At 41.5% G+C, this 27,069-nt stretch overlaps 1 protein-coding gene across 5 annotated transcripts in view; it reads right to left on the bottom strand.

The window, feature by feature from the left end:
* apoba (apolipoprotein Ba) overlaps positions 1–27,069 on the bottom strand; it is a 108,856-nt gene that overhangs the window by 22,425 nt on the left and 59,362 nt on the right. For all 5 annotated transcript variants that reach the window (XM_050061941.1, XM_050061942.1, XM_050061944.1 and 2 more), the window contains 10 exons: positions 23,206–23,330; positions 23,045–23,121; positions 22,483–22,939; positions 19,329–19,452; positions 19,060–19,206; positions 18,690–18,901; positions 17,976–18,183; positions 17,722–17,892; positions 17,364–17,567; positions 12,959–13,132 (listed from right to left, as the gene is read on the bottom strand). In XM_050061941.1, the coding sequence (XP_049917898.1) occupies positions 12,959–13,132; positions 17,364–17,567; positions 17,722–17,892; positions 17,976–18,183; positions 18,690–18,901; positions 19,060–19,206; positions 19,329–19,452; positions 22,483–22,939; positions 23,045–23,121; positions 23,206–23,330 (1,899 nt within the window). The remainder of the gene's footprint in view (positions 1–12,958; positions 13,133–17,363; positions 17,568–17,721; positions 17,893–17,975; positions 18,184–18,689; positions 18,902–19,059; positions 19,207–19,328; positions 19,453–22,482; positions 22,940–23,044; positions 23,122–23,205; positions 23,331–27,069) is intronic.

Genomic DNA, 27,069 nt, shown 5'->3' with positions numbered 1-27,069 from the left:
TAACAACTGTGTGACACAAACTCAGTGCTTTGGTCATTAAATAATGTCGGGCTCGGTTCGGGTTCGGACAGAAATATGCGGCCCGTGCCGCACTCTAACACACACACACACACACAAACACATGGAAAACCGGACATTATCATCAGTTTATAAAAACCCCCCGGATGCCCCGGACGGGACATGAAAAGTGTACATGTCCAGGCAAAAGAGGACGTTTGGTCAGCCTAGCCAAAATATCCTGCATACAGCTGCTGCCATCTTGCTCCGGTGACATCATTTGGAGCCAGAGTCTGCACAGTAATAATCAAAGTTTGGAGCTGCAGTCTGAAATAAAAAAGCTGGTCATACTATCTAGCAAGTTGGCCAAAGTGGTAGCTAGCTGTGTTCTCAGTGTAGTTAGCTGGATTTTTGACACAGCTATCTAGTTCATATGGCCAGTTAACTAGGTAGGATGGAAAGCTAGCTAGGTCGCATGGCCAGTAAGATGGTTGCTAGCTATGTAAGTTGAATAAATATTGTTATAGAGATGTATATTCAGATAGCTAGCTCTCCAATTGCCAGATTAGACTACATAACCTAGCTAGTTTGCAGTTTGTATGGTAGTTAAACACTAGAAAATACTGATCAAATGATCAGGACAAGCTAACTCAGAGCTAGCTAGTTTGCTAATGCAATCTAGCTTGCTAGCACGCAATTACATCAGCAGTCATGGGCTTTGTTTATAAGCCCATGAGTTCAAAAGCTAACTAGCTAGCTGGCTGGCTAGCTAGCTGGCGAACAGTCAGCACAGGCATTTGGTCAATATTTTGTTTTCAGATTTATCATTTAATAGTACTTCCATTATACAGCTATTTCCTCACCATCAGAATAATGTAGTTCTTCCTTTTCCCTTGTGGGTATAAGAAATTCTCCAATCAAACTCAATAGCACTTGTTGTGCAGTATATTGCCTTCTCCTCTGTGGCGCCATTTTTCTGCACTGAAGGGTGCCAGTGCAGTTCTTGTATGAATTCTTTAGTGCACTAAAGGCGTAAATGCACTTGACCTGCACTTACATCTTTTGTGCGCCAAGCTCAGTACACTTACGCCTATTTCGCTCCAAACTCGATTGAAGTTTTTCACTTACGCCTTTTTGTTTTCAGCCTTTATTTTAAAACGTAACTATTATTGGGACCATATTTTTTTTTACCATTTGATAGAGCTCATCAAGACCTTTAAAATGATGTATAAAACTTATTTTTGCCCAAGATGTGACTTACGCCTCTTGTGCTCCAAACCCTCGCAATGTATAGTGGTCAGCCTTTCAACTTTGTACCCTTCTCTGTTCACGAAGTTCATAAAGCCCTCAAAGATTAAGTTCCCAGAAAATCCTCTGGACCTGATTTCATTGATCCTTACTTTTTGAAACTGGCAGCTGATTTTGTAGCAAAGCCTCCTTTTTAATCTTACAGTGGAGAAGAATGAAATTCCCTCTGTATGGAAATCAGCTTTTGTTCTCCCTTTATTAAAAGGGGGTGACCTAGCAATTTAAACTAATTATAGACCAATATCTAATTTATCAGTGCTGGCCAAAGTTCTTGAAGCTCTTGTGAGTGAGCAAGTTAAGGTGTTTTTACATTCTAACACCATTTTATCAAAATATCAATCAGGCTTCAGGAAAAAAGCATAGTACCATCACAGCTGCAATGAAGGTGGTAAATGACATTTCTGTTGCACTTGACAAGACACAACATTGTGCATCTCTTTTTATTGATTTGTCGAAAGCGTTTGACATGGTTGACCACGATATTTTAAAACTTAGGCTCTTGCAATCAGGACTCTCGGAGCAAGCAGTTAATTGGTTCACCAACTATCTCAGTAATAGGACTCAGTGCATTAAATATGATGGCCTGTGTTCTGATATTGTTACTGTCCACAAGGGGGTGCCGCAGGGTTCTGTATTAGGTCCCCTCTTATTCATTATTTGTATCAATGATGGTGTCTTGATTGATGACTCCCTCACTTTCAAGCCGCATATAGAGAAACTTGTGAAGAAGCTGAGGATAAAATTGGGTTTTTACTTTCGAAATAAGCTATGTTTTTCTTTTAATGCAAAAAAGCGACTTGTTGCTGCTACCTTTGTACCAGTGTTGGATTATGGAGATCTTTTATATATGAATGCTTCTGCTAAATGTCTTCATATGGTTGACACTGTCTATCACGCTTCTCTGAGGTTCATCACTAATTACAAACCATTGACACACCACTTTGAGTTATATTCTCGGGTTGGATGGGCTGCTCTGGCCACCCGAAGGCTTAGTCATTGGTATACTTTTATATATAAGGCATTACTTGGTCTACTGCCTTCCTACATTTGTTCCTTGATTGCACAGAGAAGTGCTGGTCCTTACTCCTTTCGTTCTCAAGACTACTTGTTGCGTTCTGTTCCATATGCCTGTACTGAATTGGGTAAAAAGGCTTTTGTCTACTCTGCACCTTTAGCATGGAATATGTTGCAAAATGACTGGAAACTGGGTTAATTTCTTTGACCGCCTTTAAATCCAAACTGAGAATACTTTAGGCCGACTCCACTACATGTACTTGTTTTTCATAATCTGCTTGTAAATTCAATACTTTTTTCTTTTATTTGTTTGTGTTTCATCTGTGTAATTTGTAACTGTGTTTTGTACTTGCTGCTGCCTATCTTGGCCAGGTCTCCCTTGAAAAAGAGGTTGTTAATCTCAATGGGATCTTCCTGGTTAAATAAAGGTTAATGAATAATGAAATGAAAACATTGGCTCATTTACAAATTTGCTTTCAACAGAGCTACACCCAAAGAGGCAACTCAAAGTCCCGCTTCTTTTCCTTTGTCTTTGTCCTGTCCAGTAGGTCAGACAAGACCTCCCCCGATCTGAAGCCAGCTTTGATTCTGCCATCTTGTAGTTCTCTGTTGTCAGCCATTTTGTTTTGTAGGCCAAACCGCCCTTTGATTACCACACCCGTCTTTGTCTCTCTCTCTCTCTCTCTCTCTCTCTCTCTCTCTCTCTCTAACACACACACATACACACTTGCTTGAATATAGTAAATTAGTTAATTAGAATTTGTGTGTTTCATCTGCTTTGCTTCCTTTATAAATAAATATAATTTTGGAATCATACCTTCTGTCTGTTTAATGTTGCACAAGAGTGAATGAATAGTCAACTTCTGCTACGTCAAGAACTCCTTCAGTCATTACTATGAAATTTGGTTATTGTTATTAATTTAATGTAAATTAAGTCACATTATTTAACATAATTACTTCATTAGGGTGGCACGGTGGTGTAGTGGTTAGCACCATCACCTCACGGCATGGGGGTTCCTGGTTCGATCCCAGGAGGGAGCCCTTCTTTGCATGTTCTCCCCGTGTCAACATGGGTTTTCGGCTTCCTCCCACAGTCCAAAGACATGCAGGTTGGGGATAGGTTGATTGGTGGCTCTTAAGTGTGAATGTGAGTGTGAATGGTTGTCTGTCTCTATATGTCAGCCCTGCGATAGTCTGGCAACCTGTCTAGAGTGTACCCTGTCTCTCGGTCAGCTGGGATAGGCTCCAGCCCCCCGCGACCTGCAAGAGGATAAGCGGTTACGGAAATTAGTGAATGAATTATTCATTATTTCTGATAGCCATTTTGATACTTTAACTGGAGATCTGTTATGAGGTCAGGCCTGTGTTAAGGCTTAGATCCAAACAGTGGTGCCATATGTGAGGCATAATACCGTTGGCATTTATTCATAATTGTGTAATGTTAATATCAGCATACATTTTTGGTCCACACCAACATTTTTTTATTCCACTTCTTCACATTCACACCACTAGTCTGCTACAGTAGTAGACGTCCAGCTGTACTTACAAACAAGTACATTGTGGTAAGAATTAATTTAGCCATAAAGTTCAAGTAGGGAGGCCCGGTGGTGTGGTGGTTAGCACTGTCGCCTCACAGCGAGAGGGTTGCTGGTTCGATCACAGGAGGGAGCCCATCTATGCAGAGTTTGCATGTTCTCCCTGTGTCAGCATGGGTTTTTATCTAGGTACTCCAGCTTCCTCCCACAGTCCAAAGACATACAGGTTGGGGATAGGTTAATTGGTGACTCTGAATTGTCTGTAGGTGTGAATGGTTTTCTGTCTCTATGTGTTAGCCCTGCGATAGTCTGGATAGTCTAGACTGAGATTGAGAGACATTGTGTGATTGAGAACTGTTACCTCAAGCCCTCATAGTGTTACACTAGAGGTTGCTATTGCTGCTGGCTATTCAAATTGGACTACCCTGTAGAAACTTGAAAGGATTTAGGTTCAGGATTTGATTACCAGGTATTCAATGCAAGCTGGTCAATCTGTCAGGATCTGCTGTTGATTCTATTGTTTCTATTCTCCTTTTAATTAATCACAGCGTGCCACCAGCTCTGTGAAACAGAGAACTTGTGTGAGACAGAACTGGCTGTAACTGCCCTGCATTTCAGCCTAAGTAAGAGATAACGCATAGGAGCCACAGGGTGTTACCAGCCCTGTGAAGTTGTGTACCTTGCTGTTATTCAGACTCAGACTCAGACAACTTTATTAATCCCACAAGAGGCAATTGGTTTGAGCAGCCCAGCACAACAACATGTGAACACAACGCATACAATAAACACATAGGACACACATAGAATACAAAGGTGCTAGGAATACAGTGGAATCAGGAATAAATAGAAAAAGTGACAAGGTTAATAAATATAATAAATATTGGCCCATAAAATGTCAATAAAGTGCATTATGAAGAATTTAAAAGACGAATGGCCGAAGCAATAAAAGATTTTGACCGGCGGTTAGTTTTGCGTGCAGGCATGACATACCAACGACCTGAGGGCAACAGAGCAAATTCACCTGCCAGTACATGGCCAGGAGATGCCAAATGCAAGTGGCTTTTCTAAGCATTTGTTGGTCACAAAAGCTGGCCAGATCCCTGAGTTTCACTCCTGTGATTTTAGAACATGTTTTAATGATGCTGTACAGGCTGTTTTTATTCTGCAGCGTGAGGTTGGGGAACCAACAAATAAAAGAGAAACACAGGAGGGTTTCCATAAAAGACTGATAAAAACGACGAGGAATGGTGGGACTGTCAGAAAAGGAGTTAAGTTTGCGGAGAAGATGGATTCTCTGTTGCCCACGCTTTACAATATCTGCAGTGTTCACATCAAATTTGAGGTTGTCATCGAAAAAGGTACCTAAGTGTTTGTATGAGGACACCCTTTCCACAATCTCATTGTGTATGATGCTGTCTACAACTGCAACTCTGTTCCGTCTAAAATCTATCACAAGCTCCTTTGTTTTCGACACATTCAGGTCTAGGTGGTTTTCATCACACCATGAAACAAAGTGCTCAAGAGCCTCCTCATGGCCTGATTCGGGTCCCTGAAGAAGGGACAGCAGTGCAGTGTCATCTGAAAATGTAATTAAGTAACTGCCTGCCTTGGCACTCCTACATTCATCCGTGTACAGGATGAAGAGTAAAGGGGAAAGGACACATCCTTGACGTGAACCTGTGGATAGGACACAAGAGTCTGATACACAGCCATTTGCAGAAACCCTCTGCTTCCTGTTAGTCAGGAAATCTGACAACCATAACACAAACTGGTGAGGCAGATTAAAAACACTGATTAGCCTCTTAATTAAAAGATGCGGCTGCATCGTATTAAAAGCTGAGGAAAAATAAGAATCAAAATCAAAATCAGCAGCTTGGGGCTTCTCCAAGTGCTTGCAGAGGCAGTTCAGGATAAAAAGCTTGGCGTCCTCCACACCTTTACCTGCCTGATAGGCGAACTGAAGAGGATCAATTTTCCCCTCCACATGAGAAGGAATGATATTCCTCACTATTTTCTCAAAGACCTTCATACAGAGCGAAGTAAGTGCTACTGGTATAAAATTGTTGAATTGTTTAGGAGATTATTTATTTGGAACAGGAATTATTGTTGAAGATTTCCATAAATCAGGGACTTGATTGATCAGCGCAGTAATTTAGTGTGGGCCCACAGATTTGATCTGGGCCAGGGGCCTTTCTGATGTTCACCTTATTTAGCAGCTTATTCACACATTCCTGGCTGATGACCACATTACAGTCAGTGTCAGGGGAGATACTCTCTTTAACAAAGGATAAATCATTCTTCACATCTTCACAAATTGTTACTGCCTAAGTTCCAGCTTGAGTTCACCTTAAGATACAACTCTAACTATTACTGCCGTGCATTTCAGTTAGTTCATGTTGTAATTTTTGTAAGCAAACACTGTAAATTTGCATTTACCTTTTGGCCCCAGTCTTTTTTGCCAACTTGTGTTGAAGCTACCCCTCCTCCACATGAAGCTACCCCCCACAGTGAAGGCCAGCACATTCTTTTGTTTGGCTAGTGTACCTCACAAGTTTCTCTTAAAGGTGTCTGCCAAGCAACACCATAGCCAACAACATATTTGCTTTTCGTACTAAGACAACCTGTTTTAGCCTCACCCTCCTTTCCAGAACCAACAATGGAGAACCCCTGTGTAAAACAGTTTATCCCATCTCTTGCACAGAGCCTAAATCCTGGCTGTTCTGAACTCATCAGCAGGTTGAGTCTCAGTAAGTGCAGTAAAGAGATAAGCTCTCTACTCAGTGACAGGTGTGATGCACATACTGCATCCAAAAGTTCATTGTTGAAATGCTTGCTCTTGATTTTTCACAGGCAAACCAGCCTTGCCTTTCAGAGCAAATCAGCGCTAGAAAAGGAGGTAAAAACCCTAAGAGCGCAAAATTGTTCTCTCCTCCAAGAAGAACAGATGGCTAACAAGAAAGCCATGCACTATTTAGAAGTGTTGCATTCAGCAGAGCTAGACCTCGCATAAGGAAGAACTGTTCAGGCTTAGATCAGAACATCTTGCCTCAGCACAGTCTCTCAGCCAATGTAACTCTGGCTTTTCTGATTCACACTCCATCCTTAGTGAAAAATTGACACCTTCTCTACTCAGAAGATGGAAACTTTTCCCACCTGACCCTAAGTCTTTGGGAATAAAGTCAGCTCCCCAACCACCACCAACAGACAGAGGTATCAGTGACCTGACTTCAGACACATGCGTTGAGGAGACATGGAGTTTTTCTTCAAGATATTCTGCCCCATGCAACCGAAAGGGAGAAGATCAAACTTGTATGAAAGAGCAGCTTGAAAGCTATCCACAATTTTATCCAATGTCAGCCTCCCAGTGGCAGAGATGACTACACAAAGCTCCATCAAGTACAGACAGAAGAATTTTCTTCTACTGCTGATGAGATTTCTTCAATGGTTGCAGCCCTCCGAATGAAACATTCCCGTCATGAGAATCCTAGGGATGATTACAAACATTTGAGGCACGTGTACTTTCAGGGCAAGAATGCAGCAGGCTTAAAAGAGAAACCTATCTTCAAGTCCCTGTTCTTGCGGAACCTACATCCTTGTGAACACACTTGTGTTGTACTCATGATGTGTAGAGGTATCCCCTCCATGCATGAGCTCAGGAAGTTGACACAGGTAGCTTGGGGAACTGCTGTCACTTCCAAAGCCAAGGGGATACCAAGTGAGCCTGCCAGTTCAAACTCTGCAGTGTCACACAGGTTTCCTGCCCAAAAATACCACCCTCACAACAGCTCAAAGGGGGATGTGAAAAGACAGAAGGGAGATAAGAAGCGTAGCCGCTATGTCTCCCAACTGTGTCGAGATCGCCATTCACAGTACAGAAGCTGTAGAGAGCCATACTCAGCAATTCTAGCCAATAACTGTGACCTGCCAAATGACAGGTCTGATGATAAGCACATCATCTCTGACAGTTCTGACCACAGTTCAGAATACAGTCAAAATCTTTCAGACAGTGACAACGCCTCTGACTGCCTCTCTGCCTCTGGCTACCTAAAGCGTTACAACGTTTCACTTACACACACAGAAATTGGTGGGCTCATAGAACATGCCAAGACACACAAAAATCCTCTTGGACCCATGCCGTAAACCCAAAAGGAAGTCAGCCATTTTGATTTGAATTTTTGACATGTGTGAACGAACTCCTCCTAGGGATTTCGTCCGATCGACTTCATATTTGGTACAGATCATCCTGAGAACATGCTGATCAAAACTTATTAAAAGCTTGGCAAAGGGCATGACAAATTTTGGCGACTTTTCGTTTTCTCGCCATCGAATTTCGAACGGCTCTCACCCCCCACATACTTGATCTCAGCAGCTTCAAACTTGCTGGACATGATGATGGCTCCGCCCCGAATGCCTGATGATGGCTCCGCCCCGAATGCCCCGATATGTTAATATCCCACCTTACTCATAGCGCCCCCCCGCTGGTAACAGGAAGTGACCAGTTTTGACTTTAACATATACTGATGCCACAAACTTGACCGCATCAACTTCATTCCACTTCTAATGCATGCAGAACAAGTTGGTGAAGCTACCTTATGAACGCTGTGAAGCTACATCTAATGGTGTCCATGTGGCGGCGTGGCGACTATCGATCCCTCGCCACTAAATACGTTTGGCATTTTGATGGCTTCAACGACCTCATCTCCTCATGAAAATTGATACACAGGTCAAGAATGGCGAGCTCTTACATCTGATAGGGGCGTCGCCCATGGGGGGGACAAAATGCCTCTATAGCGCCCCCTTGAAATTTTCAAAAACCCCTCCCCATAGGGGTTTTTTTGGAGTTGGAACATGAAAATTGGTACACATGTGTATGTTGTCCAGACGCACATAAAAGTCTCTGGCACCAATGGTCTACTCCAAACAGGAAGTCGGCCATTTTGATTTTGACTTGTCATTTTGGCGTGATTTCCACAGGTTGTATTTTAACGAACTAGTCCTAGGGATTTCATGCAATCGACTTCAAATTTTGTACAGATCATCCAGAGACCATGCTGATCAAAAGTCATTAAAAGCTTTTCTCTATGTCAAAGGGCGTGGCCTCCATGGCACCACCATATTTCATGCATCTCCATGCATATTCAAGCAGCTCCCTCTCCCACAGACTTCATCCAAACTGCATCAAAATTTCTGTACATGATAAGAGCCCCGCCCTCAATGCCTCCATATGCTCGTAGGCAATCTTGCTCATGCCACCCCCTTGTGGAAACAGGAAATGCCCTATTATACATTGACATTGTCCGATTTGCTCGAAATTTCACGTGTGATGAGGGTCCGCCCCTGGACACACCTGCACTCAGTTAATTACACTCCCAGTGCCCCTGGTGGATAAGCAAAACATTGCGTTTTTTCGCTCCTAACCGTAACCCTAACCCTAACCTAACCCTAATCCAGGGATTTTCTCCCTTCTCGCTTGGCGCCACAGCCCCTGTGTGCCTCAGGCCCCCGTGGTTGCATGGGGGAGCCAGGGCCCAATCACAGCTGCCTGCAGCTTTAATTATTATTATTATACATCTCATTATTTTTCCGTAAATAAAAGTGGTGCTGCAGGCTACACCGTGTAAGGGAGGGTGGTGCAATTTGTTGGGTTGGTCCAGACCCCTTCAGGGCCCTAAGACGCAAGAAATTACATATGTGCGCCTGCAGGGGGCGCTACAATCAAGGCAAACGCGTTTTGGCATGTAACTCCCACACTGTATGTGGCACATTCAAAAGTCTTACATCCATGGATTCCCTGAATGGAGCTGCATCACTTGACCATGGCCATGCCCACTTCCGCCCAACTTTTATCCATCCAAAAATTGCAAAAACTTCAAAACCTACTTTTTCAAACTTCTCCTAGAGATTTTAACCAAACTTCATGGAACTTGGCAGCTAGACTCAGAAGATGGACCTGATCTAAAGTTATCAACAGTATTTTGCCCAGTCAAACAATGTGTGAATTATTAATGAACAAATTTTTGTAGCTAGCTATAAAAATGCAATCTGTTCTGTATCTTTGTCAAATTAAAAGCTATCAAAACCAAAGTTGAGATCCTGGGTTAGGATGTTACTATGAGGGTGTGAACTGAAGTTGGTGAACATTGGCTACTAGGGGGCGCTATAAACATGGGAAGTTTATATCTCCTAAATGGCTACACTGATTTTTATGTAATTTGGTGGGTATGATGTAGGGCCATTCCTGAGGCCATGTATTGAAGGTGGTCATGACTGGTCAAAGTGGGCGTGGCTTATTACAAGATAAAAAACAAACTTTTATTTCAGCTGAAGTATTGTACTAAGCACTGTGAAATTTACAGAGTACATGCAGAGTAGGACAGAGACCTGTCACATCAAAAATTGTGCAGATACTCCACTAGGTGGCGCTAAAACAGATGCAAACGCATTTTTTCCTTTAACTTCCACATTTTAAATCACATAATCATAAACTTTGTATCCACATATTCCCTAAATAGAGCTGGCCTTTCTGACATAGGCCCCGCTCACTTCCGCTGCACATTTCTTTCGCTAAGTCACAACACTTCCAAAACTTATTTTTTCGAACTACATATTTTGCCCAAACTGCATGAAACTTGGCAGGTCAACTCTCAAGATGGACCTGATCTAAAGTTATCAAAAGATTTTTGCCCGGTCAAAAAATGCGAATTATTGACGACAAAAAAAAATTGCTAGCTAAAATACACATATTGTTACATATTTTTGTCAGACTAAATTATATCAACATGACACTTAACACAGGTTCTTCAGAGGCTCGGTGCCAAATTTGGTCCAAATTGGCCGCTAGTGGACGCTGTAAACCCAGAAATATCACATTTCATAAAAGTTGATCAGATTTATACGAAAATTGGTGAGCATGATGTGGGGACAGTCCTGAGGCCAGCCGCAAAGCTTGGTAATGATTGGTCAAAGTGGGCATGACTTATTGCAACAAACACATTCAACCTTTAGTACTTCCAATGCACTTCCCATTACGGTGAATACTGCAGCTCAGACGTTGGCCTGTGTCCTGACAATCACCCCGAGCCTGTCGTCCTTCGGGGCCGACTATTGTGGGTTCCATGGGGCATGGAGGCCAAGTTGCGCGGGGAGGCTTGGATCCCGTTCATAACTGCTTGCAGTTCTAGTTATAATTATAATTGTTATTATTATAATATGGGAACAGTGTTGGGGGTCGTTACTCAAAAAAGTAATGTATTACACATCACACATTACTTAGAAAAAAAGTAATCCCTTACTTTACTTGATTACTCCCTGGAGAAAGTAATTAATTACAATAGTCGTTGCATTGTAGTTACTCTGTAAAATTGCCTGAAATACATTGTCACGTAATTTGCCAGTTAAAGATATAGCATTTAACCTTACATATGTGTAACAATCCTAAGGTAGGTGTAGTTACCTAGATGGATATACCCAGAGTCGGAAGGTAGGTGTAGTTACCTAGATGGATATACCCAGAGTCGGCTTCACGAGGGGGCACCAGGGGGCAGCAAGCATATATTTTCTCCCATCAGTGTAATTGTAGCGATGACTGAAATCCATTACGCTATTAGGCTGTTGCATGAGGTGTCCGGGGGGGGTTATGGTGTGTAAAGGTATTATGATTATATTCGGTGCCCGCTGCCCCACAGTCATTTAGTTCATTTTTGTATATCAGCACCACGTTTATCAAATAAAAAAACTAGAATTTGTAAAATATTAAGTGTGTTATCAATACTTAGTAGGACAACGGACGTTACAATTATAAACTCAAAGTGTGCACCACAGAGTAGCAGAGTGAGATGTCTGTCCTTACTCCTGCTATCTGCTGTAAACACATGAAGCTGCTCCCATGTCTCCCCGTGTCTTGGTGCTTGTTTGCGGCAGAAACTCTCCCATCCTCTGGCTTGTCCCCGCATCTGTGTTCGCCGCTGACTGGCTGGACACGGAGGACGACCCGTTGGTAACAGCCTGAAGCCCATCGTCACTAACTCATAAGTAAGGGGAAGATCTAATGATGAATTTATGTAACGCAAGTAACGACTTAAGTGTTTGATTAGTAACTGTAATGTGATTACTGCATTTAGGGACAGTAGTGACTTACACTACTCGTTACTGAAAAAAGCCATTTTTGGTGGTAACACGTTACTTTGTAGTGTTGGGGGTACCCCCAACACTGTTAGGGAAGGGGTTACCCAACGCTTTATTATAATGGCCCAAGGTAACCAAAAGTGACAGATTTATCAATCAATGATGAGTGATTTTTTTTCTTTTTTTAAAGAGGTGGTTTCATCGATGCTGTAACAAGGAAGGTTCTAGCCACGTGGTTTCACCACTATTGAGACTCTAACTAGAGTCATCTCCTCACACCTCTGCCACTCTGCTCTGCTCCTGTCTCAGCGTCATGTTGTGGTGTTGCCCTCTACTGTCAGTTTTGGAAACCTCTGCATATCATCTGCACGGAGGCACCAATTATGTTGGGAACAACAGTTTTAGGCGTCATACGGAGGCACCATTTATGTTGGGAACAACAATATAGGCCTCACCAAGGGGCACCATTAATGTTGTAAATTATTCTGGTGATACTATAAAAGATACTATGTGTTGTGATCTAGGCACCAGTGCTATGTTTTACACGGTGGCACAATTGGTTGGGACTTAAGCCTTAAAGGGATAGTTCCCGGACCCGTCTATTTTAGGACATCAGCTCTGCTAACATACAACTCCAGCGGGAAGGGGAAAAACTTTGACACCTTGCTGTGTGACTGTACAAAATAGAGCTCATCTTTACAAATTGAGAGCACATGTTAACAACTGGTTTGAGAGGTTGTACTCACTGAGTCTTGGTTGTACTGAAACTCAAAAGTTTGTAGCTCTCATTTTATTTTCATAAATATTAATCTATTAATTATTAATCTACTAATCTAAAAAAATTCTGTGACATTACATTCAGAGCACAGGTGTATGAATTTCAAACATACAAGTTCAGACTTTTATTCTACAAGTTCTCACCCATGTCTACAAGCTATCACATTTTACAACATACTTAACTTCATAAGAGGCTAACTTACCAGTGAGTTAGCAGGTGAGTGAGTCAGGCCTCCTTTGACACCAGGTGCAAACACACCAGCCAGTGAGAACTTCAAAGGGAAGCCAGTGGCAGTGGGTAAGGAGAAGGCATTCTCCATGAAGATATAGTGGGCAAAGACTTCATTTTCAGTGCCAGATGTCCATGCCAAAAAGGCCTGTTGAAAAGAAAACAAAAAAGGTTGAATGAATATATGACGTATAATATGCTGACGTACTGCGGTAAGCGTGTTGTGTCATTTCCGGTGTTTCTGTGATAATGTCTCTATGCTGCTCTAGTGAACTCCTACCACCTTGTTTTCTGTTTTTCCTCACTTCACTTGCTTAACATCTACTTCATGTCTTAACCCACACTAGTTCTGTTTAAGCACTTATAGCTCTCCTATTTTTAACAACTTTCTTGCTAATTTTAGCTGTTGTTTGCATGTTATTAGCCTTGTTAGCTACATTAGGTTAACATTTCTCCTTCTCCTGCTGCTCTTTCTTGCTCTGTGTGCCAGATGTTCAGTTATGCCTCTGCCTCCTTTAGCGACAGTGGTAGATGTAACAAGTGTAGTTTATTTGCTGTGTTGGAGGCGAGGCTTAGTGAATTGGAAGTGCGGCTCCGCACCATGGAAAATCACTTGGTAGCTGCAGTAGTTAGCCAGCCCCCTGTAGCCGGTGCAGAGCCACATAGCGTAGCCTCTGCTAGCGGTCCCCCAGTAACCCCCGTGCAGCCAGGAGGCTGGGTAACTGTCCGGGAGAAGCGTAGTTCCAAGCCGAAGCCCACGGTTCACCACCAGGCTGTTCATGTTTCCAACCGTTTTTCCCCACTCAGCGACACACCCGCTGAGGAGAACCCGCTGATCATTGGCAGCTCTATTTGGAGAAACGTGAGGTTAGCAACACCAGCGGCCATAGTCAAATGTATCCCTGGGGCCAGAGCGGGTGACATTGAATCAAATTTAAAACTGCTGGCTAAGGCTAAACGTAGATTTAATAAGATTGTTATTCACCCGGTTACGCCAATCAGAAGTCACAAAAATGAATGTTGCCTCGGTGTGTGAATATGCTAAAACTATGTCGCACTCCGTAGTTTTCTCTAGACCCCTCCCAAATCGAACCACTGATGAGATGTTAGCTGCATGTCATCATTTCATCGCTCACTGTCCAGGTGGTGTCCAGCAAACGATGTGGGTTTCGTTAATCATTGGCAAACTTTCTGGGGAAAACCTGGTCTGATTAGGAGAGACGGCATTCATCCCACTTTGGATGGAGCTGCTCACATATCTAGAAACCTGGCCATGTTTATTAGTAATTCAAAACCCTGACAACCCAGAGTTGAGACCAGGAATCAGAGTCGCAGTCCTACACGCTTCTCTGAGCTTCTAGTGCAGTTACCCACCCATAGTTTTATACAAACGGTGTCTGTCCCCCGACCATCTAAATTATCTAAATCTAAAATTAAACAAAGAGGAGTTGTGCATAACAACCTAATAACAATTAAAAATCTCTTCTGTGACAGAAAGACAAAACAGGAGAATTAAATATGTTAGCAGTGTTAGTAAACAAATTAATATCAGATAATCATATTGATTTACTCAGCCTCAATGAAACCTGGCTGTGTCAAGATGAATATGTCAGTCTAAATGAATCCACTCCTCCCAGTCATAATAATACCCACATTCCTCGAGGCAGCAGCCGAGCAGGGGGAGTTGCAGCCATTTTTAACTCTAGTCTATTAATCAGCCCTAAACCTAAACTAGATTATAATTTATTTGAATGCCTTGTTCTTAGTCTTTTACATCCGACCTGGAAAACCTCGCAGCCACTCTTATTTGTTATAGTATACCGTGCTCCTGGCCCGTATTCTGAAGTAGTATCTGAATTCTCAGAGTTTTTATTCAGTTCAGTTCTTAAATCAGATAAAGTTATTATTGTAGGTGATTATACAATTGTTAGCTCCGACCAAGTAATTTGATTGGATGAGGCATTCCATGAGTGCTGATATAGAGTACGACATCACTGGGACATGTAATAGTAAAGTCACTCCGCTCACATGTGTTATAAATATAAATACAACCGTTAATTAACCAACTGTCACACTCGCTACATTGACGCAAACTGACACTACAGCTATACACTACATATATACTGAATTATCAATGATCATCTGATGAGGTACTGATGAGGATGAGGGAGAGTGGAAGAAGAATCCGGCCATGCCAACATCCAGGTTTGCCAACGTTTCATCAGCCGAACTGGACAAAGTTACATAGCTGCAGATCAATGTAAATACAAAGTAGCTTGTGAGTTCCTGGTGTGGGTGCTGCGTTGCCTGGCAACAGACTGGGGGAACTATTTTTTTTCGCGGAGCTACATAACATACTTAAATAATTGATTTCATCACCTTTTGTTAAGATTTCCTTACTCAGCATTGCTGTTTAAGCTGTTGTTCAACTGTTGTACAAAAGCAATATCACACCCGAGGTCGTGATGTTGTACTGTATATCGTCACAGCTGTAATTGCCTGCAGCCTCGTGCCTATGACCGAATCACAGCCATGATGATGTACAGTACAACATCACTCCCTCTCGTGTGATATTGCTTAATTTTAACATTCATGTTGACGTTGATAATGACTCCCTGGCTTCTGTGTTTATCTCATTATTAGACTCCATTGGCTTCAGTCAGGGTGTACTTTTATCACTCACTGTTTTAACCATACCCTCGATCTAGTTCTGACATATGGAATTGAAATTGATAACCTAACAGTCTTTCCACAGAATCCCTCTCTGTCAGACCATTATTTAATAACTTTTGGTTTCTTTTTACTCCATTACACGCCACTCAGCAACAGTTACTATACTAGATGTTTATCAGATAGTGCTGTCGCAAAATTTAAGGCAAAGATTCCATCGACATTAAATTTAATACCATGTCCTTCTGTAACAGAGGTTTCCCGTACCAACTTTAAACTCTCCCGAATTGATCATCTTGTCAAAAGCGCTGCAGGCTCGCTACGAACAATACTCTCAAACCCGAACATTAAAACTAATATTGCGAAAATTTGAAAGGAATCTGTGATTAACAAAACTGGAAGAATCTCGTTTAGTCTGGGAACAGAGTCTCAAAACGTATAAGAAGGGCCTCCGCAATGCCAGAGCAAACTATTACTCAGCATTAATAGAAGACAATAAGAACAACCCCAGGTTTCTTTTCAACAATGTAGCCAGGCTGACTGAGAGTCAAAGCTCTATTGAGCCTTGTATTCCTTTAGTCCTTAGCTGTAATTAAACCTCTTCTAAAAACGCCCACCCTGGATCCAGAGGTGTTAGCCAACTATAGACCAATATCTAATCTTCCCTTTCTTTCAAAGATCCTTGAGAAAGTGGTCGCAGACCAGCTGTGTAATTATGATGATAATTTATTTGAATAATTTCAGTCAGGATTTAGAGTGCATCATAGCACTGAGATAGCATTAGTTAAAAGTACAAATGATCTTCTGATTGCTTCAGAGAAAGGACTCATCTCTGTACTTGTTTTATTAGATCTTAGTGCAGCATTTGACAAAATTGACCATCAAATTCTGCTACAAAGCACTATCGCAGTGGTGCCTGGATAGTGTGACGTGTTTGGTTGTGTTGCTGCCGTGCCTGATGCCTCCTGCTGCTGTTACACATATGATTATTGTCACATATGTATACTATCAGATATATACTTTCAACATATTGTACCACAATAGCTGTAATTATTATTGTAATATCATTAATGTTGTTGTAAGCTATTATCATTACTGTCTGTCCTGCATCTCTCTCTGTCTCTGTCTCTCTTTCTGTCTCATTGTGTCATACGGATTACTGTTAGTTTATCATGTTGATCTGTTCTGTATGACATATATTGCACGTCTGTCCATCCTGGAAGAGGGATCCCTCCTCATTTGCTCTCCCTGAGGTTTCTACCATTTTTTCCCCCGTTAAAGGGATTTTTTTGGGGAGTATTTCCTTATCCGCTGCGAGGGTCCTAAGGACAGAGGGATGTTGTATGCTGTAAAGCCCTTTGAGGCAAATTGTGATTTGTGATATTGGGCTTTATAAATAAAATTGATTGATTGATTGATTGATTGAAAATAACTTTGTTAACCTGACCAAATAACTAACTAATGTTAATGTAATCATGCACCAGCTACATAAGAACTGGAGCTTCCTTCCAAAGCAATTAAATGTGATAAAAGAAGACTCTCAGAATTATGGATAATTTCGGTTAAATTTGTTAGGTTTTTTATCCCAAAAGAAGAAGAAACCCTTGCTCAATAAAAATGCATGGTTGTGTTTTTTGTTTGTTTGTTTGTTTGTTTGTTTTCAGTTTCATTCTCTTGCAGAATTCATTTTAGGAAACAACTGATCTCACCTTTAAAGGAAGCACCCTGATGAAAACATCATAGTACATGGACAGAGTCTTAGCCATGTTTCTCAAGTCGCTGGTCTTCATATATCCGATCTCAGCTCCCAAAAGCCGAAGATAAGCGATGGCTTCAGGGGTTGGAGAGAAACGGACTTCATCCATGAGCTTCTGGACACTGTTTGCGATGTCTTTCATGAGATCCTGTGGGACCTGGATTGATATTACAAGTGTCTGTATTAGATCTTAGCTATGCATGCACAATGATGCTTCCATACCGAATAAATTGTAGAAGGGAAGGCAGGGTTTTATCTGGTGGTAGCATAGACAAGCACAACATGTATGATGTGTCAAAAAATAATTTCACCTCTCTCTTCATTCTGTATCTTTGAGGGGCAGTTCTCTCCAAAACCTCTCTGAGCATCTTGGCTTTGTCATCTGCCCAGTACATGACTTTGAAGATGGAATTAGGAAAGAAACCATTTTCTCCAAAGAGAGCATCAATTGTTGGTTCGAATCCTGTTCCCTCAACATTGACCTTGAAAGGGGTTATTATGAATGTTTAAAAATCGGCAAAATGTTTTTTCACCACATATAAGAAATATTGTGTTACACACATACCTCAAAGATGTCATAGTTGTAGTCAAAAACCTTTAGAGTGGTCTCAAGCATCACTTCCTTAGGTAAGGTGTTTGTGGCATTAAAGATGATGTTACTCTGCACTGAACCCAAGGGAGAGTCTTTTTTGTAGTTGCGTGACATGCCATCAAATACTTTGTTTGTTGGTGATAGCTGGTCTTTCAAGGCCAACTCAATGTCCTCCTTAAGTCTTGAGTGAAGAGAATAAAGAAGGTTGTAGTAAGATAACACAGTGCCAAAACAACATTTCTGTTTTCTTTCTCCAATCAAGAGGACTGTACGAAAAAGGTTTTTGTCACTTAAAATGTTGCTATGGCTAACCTGCTAGCAAGAAGTTGCCCATTTCCAATGGAAACATAGCATTTTTAGCATTCACTTGTCTTTGTGGCCACCTAATGAATGTAGGACCAATATTCAGTCTAGCTCTGTTTTGATCTCCAACTCCAAATAGCTGGCTCTTTAGCTGCTGGGTGTTAAATTTCTTTACCAGCTAGCTGTTAAGTGCTAGCTTTGTCTGTCTGTGGTAGCTATATGGGTAGCATACAGCGATACTATGTTTATATAATAAGATATCTGTGATGCATTTTCTATTATTTAGTTTTGCAATAGAAGAGATGTGCATGTGCTAAGAAGCTATGAATATTATTGTAGTCCTACAGTTAATTAACTTGCCAATATTGCTGGCCAAATACTCACTCATGCATTTGTGGCTCGCTGGAGTCGCAGATGTTTTTTAGGTGGGAGACCACAAAGCTCTTGAGCTGCTCATCCCTCACATTTGCCAAACCATTTAGAATGTCTCTAAGCAGGGCTCGGTCTGGGTTCTTCATGAGAATCAGGTAGGCTGCTACACGTTTTTCTATAGGGCTTTGAACATCCTGGTACACCTCCCAAAAAATTTTTCTGACCTGTGGTTGACCAAATGGTAAATTAGAATGTACATACTGCACATTTGTGAATACGTTACAAAGTCAATCTGTCAGTTAAATCCCATAACATATTACATGGTTATCATTACACTACAACGACAGTATGTAATTAATGTGTTTGTGTGAAGTTATTGTACCTCATCATTAATTTCCATCATCCTAAAGGCCTGTATAGCTGCCTTTTGGTTTGATAATGGGATGTCTGTTCTCTTAGCACACCGCAAAATGGAGGAAATCAGGCTGGGACTGACAGCTTGCATGGCTTGACCCATGACACCAACAACCTGGAGATTAGGGAGAAAAAAAGTCAACTGTGGGGGACTAATCCCCTGAGACAATTTCCCTGACATGAGCTGACTCATCACAGAATCAGGAAATACAGTCATTAAGATTCTTGAAACAGTACCCTCAGTACAAGGAAGGACATCTCAGAATCGTTATCAAGGATTCCTCCCAAGCAGTCATTTAGGAGTGTTTCCATGAACACTGACACATCTGTGACCACTGGTGTAACTTCTGCTTTATGGAACCTGTGGATCAGAGACAGAGAATATATAATTTGATACTCTGGCTTGAATGAAGATTGTGTTTAGAAGTGTGTCGGTCTAGTGGTCATTTTGTAGCAGTTATTAAGTTGGAAAAAATAGAACATTAAATATGCCCTGGTTTGCTTCACTACAATTTAAAAAATATATTTAGATGAGGGCTGTCAGTGTAAACACATTAATCATGATGCTATTAAGCTCTGAGCGTGACGTGTTAGTTTTTTTAACCGCATTAATTGGGTGCTGCTATTGTGTCTTTTTACTGTAACTTCACTTACAGTAATGTTCCCACTGTGGCTTACTGCTGCCGCAGTGATGAAAGGCAATGATTGATTCAATTAACGATAATCATGAAATCTTAACCTCCTAAGCCCTGAGCCAGTGAAGTGTCACACAATTTCAACCAGTAGTTGCTTGCATGAATGAACTGTAAGAACTTTCACATAGAACCCACGACATAGGAAATACAGCTGCTCTACTGAAGTCTAACACCAAATTCACTATTGATGTAAATTATAAACTAACACATAAATGACAATGACCAACATAAGCCCCCATGTTCTGAGCAGACACATGGTAAATGCAACAGTAATATTATAAGAAAAACTCTCGCTAGCCAATAGGATAATTTATGCTGTGTAAAATGCTTTAGGCTTGTGGTAATAACATTAGCTTGTTGTATTAGTGCGGAAAATGTGTCCAGTAAAAGACAAGTGTTTTGTCTGTTAATCTTGTGAGTTATAATGAAGCTGATTTGTGTAGTTGAATTTGATGTCTCTATGGAGCCATGTTTATTATGTGTTTTGATTCAATCAGACTTCACAGCACTTCACAGAAACCCCACCACCGACTAGTTATTTGGAGGTTTAACTGCAGAGTGACACAGACACACCATTACACAGGTATATTATGTATTAAGGGGACGTCCTCAGTTTGGCAAGTTGTGACCAGTCATATGTCTTACTGTCATGGGGGACAAAAGTTTCACATATACATTACCTGTCTGAATTAGACAAAGCAACTCAACTGGAACTCCTGAAAAGTGCAAATACCGTGGCATATTAAATTTCTTTGCATTTTTTTGAATCCCAGTCAAGAAACTCTGGTAAGAATTTCTTCACCTTGTAAATATTATTATTATTATTATTATGATAAATAATATATAGACTTCAAAATTGTTTTAAAATGCACAGTAATTGAATTTCAAACATGATTAAAAGTGTGATTAATCATGATTAACTACTGAAACTCTGCGATTAATTGTGTTAGTGTTTGACAGCCCTGATTTAAAAAAAATAAAAAAATAAAATATATATATATATATATATATATACACTGAACAAAAATATAAAACGCAACACTTTTGTTTTTGCTCCCATTTTTCATGAGCTTAACTAAAAGATCTAAAACATTTTCTATACACACAAAAGACCATTTCCCTCAAATATTGTTCACAAATCTGTCTAAATCTGTGTTAGTGAGAACTCCTTTGCCGAGATAATCCATCCCACCTCACAGGTGTGGCATATCAAGATGCTGATTAGACAGCATGATTATTGCACAGGTGTGCCTTAGGCTAGCCACAATAAAAGGCCACTCTAAAATGTTCAGTTTTATCACACAGCGCAATGCCACAGATGTCACAAGTTTTGAGGGAGCGTGCAATTGGCATGCTGACTGCAGGAATGTCCACCAGAGCTGTTGCCCGTGAATTGAATGTTCATTTCTCTACCATAAGCCATCTCCAAAGGCGTTTCAGACAATTTGGCAGTACATCCAACCGGCCTCACAACCGTAGACCACGTGTAACCACACCAGCCCAGGACCTCCACATCCAGCATGTTCACCTCCAAGATCGTCTGAGACCAGCCACCCGGACAGCTGCTGCAACAATCGGTTTGCATAACCAAAGAATTTCTGCACAAACTGTCAGAAACCGTCTCAGGGAAGCTCATCTGCATGCTCGTCGTCCTCATCGGGGTCTCGACCTGACTGCAGTTCGTCGTCGTAACCGACTTGAGTGGGCAAATGCTCACATTCGATGGCGTCTGGCACGTTGGAGAGGTGTTCTCTTCACGGATGAATCCCGGTTTTCACTGTTCAGGGCAGATGGCAGACAGCGTGTGTGGCGTCGTGTGGGTGAGCGGTTTGCTGATGTCAACGTTGTGGATCGAGTGGCCCATGGTGGCGGTGGGGTTATGGTATGGGCAGGCGTATGTTATGGACAACGAACACAGGTGCATTTTATTGATGGCATTTTGAATGCACAGAGATACCGTGACGAGATCCTGAGGCCCATTGTTGTGCCATTCATCCACGACCATCACCTCATGTTGCAGCATGATAATGCACGGCCCCATGTTGCAAGGATCTGTACACAATTCCTGGAAGCTGAAAACATCCCAGTTCTTACATGGCCAGCATACTCACCAGACATGTCACCCATTGAGCATGTTTGGGATGCTCTGGATCGGCGTATACGACAGCGTGTTCCAGTTCCTGCCAATATCCACCAACTTCGCACAGCCATTGAAGAGGAGTGGTCCAACATTCCACAGGCCACAATCAACAACCTGATCAACTCTATGTGAAGGAGATGTGTTGCACTGTGTGAGGCAAATGGTGGTCACACCAGATACTGACTGGTTTTCTGACCCCCCCCAGCCCCCCCCAATAAAGCAAAACTGCACATTTCAGAGTGGCCTTTTATTGTGGCCAGCCTAAGGCACACCTGTGCAATATTCATGCTGTCTAATCAGCATCTTGATATGCCACACCTGTGAGGCGGGATGGATAATCTCGGCAAAGCAGAAGTGCTCACTAACACAGATTTAGACAGATTTGTGAACAATATTTGTGAGAAATGGTCTTTTGTGTGTATAGAAAATGTTTTAGATCTTTGAGTTCAGCTCATGAAAAATGGGAGCAAAAACAGTGTTGTGTTTATATTTTTGTTCAGTGTATATATATATATATATATATATGTAAGACATAAGTAAGTAACTTTTTATTTACTTCTTGACTGTGTTGGCTAGAGCATACATGATTGCTCTGCTCTGTTTATACTGAGCCATGCTGAGCATATCTCGCACACGTAAGGCATCAGGGTTTGCTTGTAGACTCAGCCAATAAACTAGAGCATCCACCTCTACTGACAACCCATCAATGGTCCTGATAGCCTTGAGAATGGCACTGGTGCACTCTGTGGTTCCACACTGGAACAGAGCCTGCCAGGTGAGCCAGCCTGACACATCCATCATTTCGGTGACCAACTGGCTCAGGGTTTCATTCTTCAGGACGCGGAGGCTGGAAACAAGCTTATGAAAAAGGCTGGTTCTCTTCTGACCCTGGTCTGTGCCAGCCAAAGCTGACAGATCCTGTAGGGTACTCAGAACGGCATCTTTCATCTGGACTAGAGCTTTATCTTCAGGGTCTTCAAAGTGGAGGGGCTTGCTCTGGCTGGGGTTCACTTCTGTGTAAATATATATTTAGCATTAACATTACATTTCCCAATAAGAGACGTGAAGCAATACTATACATGTCAGTCATAGCAGACATGCTTGAAATGATCACTTACCAAATACTTTGTTGTTTATCCTTTTGAAGCTTCGAAAGCTGAGATCCTGGGTTACCACGGATGATATTTGGTTGTCCCTGCCAGGCAGATGAGTAGGTGATGCAAAATATATAACAGTGCATTATATACACACATTAATCTCAACTCAGAGGATGACTTACTTGTGGGAAAATGGCAGGTAGATGTGTTTTTCTGTGCACAGGGCTGCAGTAATGTGCTTTCCCTTGTTATCAAACTGGTAATTGCAATCTTGAGTGCTTGTTATCAGCTTAGACATGGGGCGATGCTAAAAACAAAACAACGAATGTATACTTTTAAGTCACAAGAAAATTTTGACTTCATTTGTTTTCAATTTTTGGCAACTTTTGCATCAAGATATTCAGATAGTTTTGATCAACAGAGGAAAGTATTTTTACATAATTTATACCACTTCATGCACACTTATGGCGGTTCACAGGGATGGAACCACTTACCTCTCATTTCACATAGCTACCAAATGCCAAACTAGTGTCTCCATCCTAATGTACCAGCAGCGTTAGGTTGAGTTAAATCTACTGCCATTACTGTACAACAAAGGTTGTAAGGAACTTGCAATAGTGAGCTCAAAGAGCAGGACAGAAAGGAAAACATTCAACACAGCATAATAATATCTAAATCAAACATAGAGAAAATACCATAAATCTAAAAGACAAGCCAAAAACAAAAGCCAGAGGTTAACAATTCAAGTCTAGTCACCTAAACATATTAAAATTTGCAAAATACCACAAATAATTACTAGAAAACAAGCCAAAACAAACTGTGATCAAGAAAGTAACCATGCCCTCTACAGCTGAATTTCCTAACATTTTTAGTTAGCTCATTAGAGATCATATTTTTTGTTGAAATTCAAAGTATGATCTCTGATGAGGCAGCTTTAAGAGTTTGCAAACATTGCTTTTCCATTTAAAGTTAGCAGAGATTATAGTGCCAATAAATGTAAAATCTTTAATATTTGGGTGTGAATGCTGGAGGCTATTCCATTGCTTCCACATATTTCAGTGTAGAAACTTTATTTAAACATCAAAAAGCTCACCTCAATCAGGACATTACTAATTTTTAATATTTATACTTTTCATATTTTCAGAAATATTTAATATTTTACAGGATATTTTTCTCATTTAAATGAATAAACAATTTATTTTTTATTTGACACAAATTCATGCATTTTCAACTTTTAACCTCTCATTCATACATTTACGTAGAAGCTCCATTTAAACTTTAAAATGTTCCGCATCTTACATGCATTATGGCTGCAATTCAACTTTCAGTCCCATTGTAACTTTTTAAAACATTTAGCCTTCTTTGAAGTAAAAATGCACTTGTCAGATTATTGCATGATTGTGTGTTGGATGGAATGTCCAGAGTTAAGGTGCATTTTATCATGCTAACATGTCTCCTTACTCGCTTGAGGATGGAGGAGCTGAAGCTACAAAATTAGAAATCCTTGGTTCTATACGACTTTAATGACATCACTAACATATGACTTGCTGCACTGCTATGTCATCTGTCAAACATCAAGATGGCGCCACGGAAGGCTGCCTCGGTGTTTTGGTGTGCAATGTTTTGCCTTGTTTTGTTTGTAAACCCTGTTTTTTGCTTCTACATCTGCAGTTTTATGCTTCACGGAGACGCGGCTGTGTGGATCGATACCGGACTCTGAGCTGCAGCTGGCTTCCAACTCTTCAGAGCGGATCGTAACACAGGACTTTCCGGCAAAACTAAAGGTGGAGGTATCTGTTTTTACACTAATAGTGGCTGGTATAATGACGTGACAGTGATCCACCAGCACTGTTCTCCTGATCTGGAATCTTTCTTCATCAACTGCAAACCTTTTTACTCCCCTCGTGAGTTTGCTTCATTCATTCTGGTCGGTGTTTACATCCCACCGCAGGCCAACGTGCAGGAGGCACAGCGCACGCTCGCTGTGGAGCGGACTTACCCAGACTCCATAGTTATTGTCCTTGGCGACTTTAACAAAGGTAACCTCACCCATGAACTCCCCAAATACAAAGAGTTCATAAACTGTCCGATCAGAGAAAAGAATATCCTGGATCACTGTTACGCAACCGTCAACAACGCCTATCACGCCATTCCCCGCGCTGCACTGGGCCACTCTGACCACACCACTGTCCAACTGATTCCCTCATACAGGCAGAAGTTAAAGCTCTGTAAACCTATTGTGAGGTCATCTAAGAAGTGGAGCAGTGATGCTGTGGAGGACCTTCAGGCGTGTTTGGACACTACTGACTGGGATGTTTTCAGGACGGCCACCAATGGTCTGGATGAATACACAGAGGCTGTGACATCATACATCAGCTTCTGTGAGGACTGCTGTATACCATCATGCACCACAGTGAGATATAACAATAACAAACCCTGGTTTAGTCCTAAACTCAGACAGTTGAGGCGGCTGGAGGAAGAGGCGTTCAGGAGTGGGGACAAGGAGAGGTTTAAAGAATCAAAGTACAGGTTTAACAAGGCAGTGAGGGAAGCTAAACGGCTGTATGCAGACAGGAGGCTCCACACCGAGGTGCAGTGCCCTTCAGCCACCCAGGTCAGAGCTGTCCACGGGACAGCACCCCCATCGGTAGACCAGCAACAACTCTCAGTGTGGTAGGCCCCCAAGAGGAAACACTGGAGCTAAAAACTGAGGGACTAAAACAGTAGGATAGGATAAAAGGTATAAAATGAACCAAAAACAACAAGCTATTTAGCTCATAAAATTAAGTTAATAGCTAGGTAAGAATGATCTTAAACAGAGACATAAAATGCATCAAAACTAAAACCTGTAACTAAAATAACAAAAGATAAAGATTAAATGAGATAGAGGAGAAAGCGGAAGGGTAAGAGCATTAAAAAAAACAAAAAAAAAACAAAACAAATAGATAAATCGGTTAAAAGCCTGATAAAAGGAATTTAAAATAGATAAATAAAGAGATCAGTTAAAAGCCTGATTAAAAAGATGAGTCTTGAGTCTCTTTTTAAAAACATCAACAGTCTCTGCAGCCCTGAGGTTCTCCGGCAGGCTGTTCCACAATTGGGGGCCATAATAACTATATGCCGTCTCCCCATGTGTTTTAGTCCTAACTTGTGGTATGGTTAAAAGGCCTGTGCCGGAGGACCTCAGGGTCCGCGAGGTTAAAAGGCCTGTGCCGGAGGACCTCAGGGTCCGCGAGAGTTGATATGGTAAAAGCAGGTCAGATAAATAAGAAGGCCCAAGACCGTTAAGACATCTAAAAACTAATATAAGAACCTTAAAATCGATCCTGAAGCACCCAGGGAGCCAATGCAGCAATTTTAAAACTGGTGTAATGTGCTCCTGCCCTCTGGTCCTTGTCAGCACTCATGCAGCTGAATTCTGTAATAATTGTAGATTTGAGATAATCTTTTTGGGAAGATCAGAGAACAGGGCATTACAATAATCCAACCTGCAGGAAATAAAAGCATGCATCAGCACCTCCGTGCTGACCTGAGAGAGAAATGGGCGGACTCTGGCTATATTCTTAAGGTGGTAGAAACCTACCTTTGTTATGTTTTCAATATGTAGAAGAAAAATAGAGCTCAGAGTCAAAAATCACACCCAGATTTTTTACAGGTTGTGTTCCTGTAGTTTTGGTAAAAGTTTCTCTCTCTGGCCTTCAGGACCAATGACTAAAACCTCTGTTTTGTCCTGGTTGAGCTGCAGGAAATTTGCTGCCATCCATGACTTTCTGTCTAAAATGCAGTTAAAAAGGGCATCAATTGACCCTGCGTCATCAGGAGACACGGCGATGTACAGTTGCGTATCATCAGCATAACTATGAAAGCTGATGCTGTGCCTCCTGATGACGTCCCCCAGGGGAAGCATGTAGAGATTAAAAAGAGTTGGACCTAAAATTGACCCCTGGGGGACCCCACACTTTATCTCATGGGTTCCTGAGAAACAAGTATCCATACTTACAAAGAAGTGTCGATCAGTAAGGTAAGAGACGAACCAGTTAAAAACA

The sequence above is a fragment of the Epinephelus moara genome, chromosome 14 (genome assembly GCF_006386435.1).
Source record: "Epinephelus moara isolate mb chromosome 14, YSFRI_EMoa_1.0, whole genome shotgun sequence".
In the NCBI taxonomy this organism is placed as follows: Eukaryota; Metazoa; Chordata; class Actinopteri; order Perciformes; family Serranidae; genus Epinephelus; species Epinephelus moara.
Note: the sequence above shows the minus strand (reverse complement) of the source record. Positions and strands in the feature narration are given on the sequence as shown.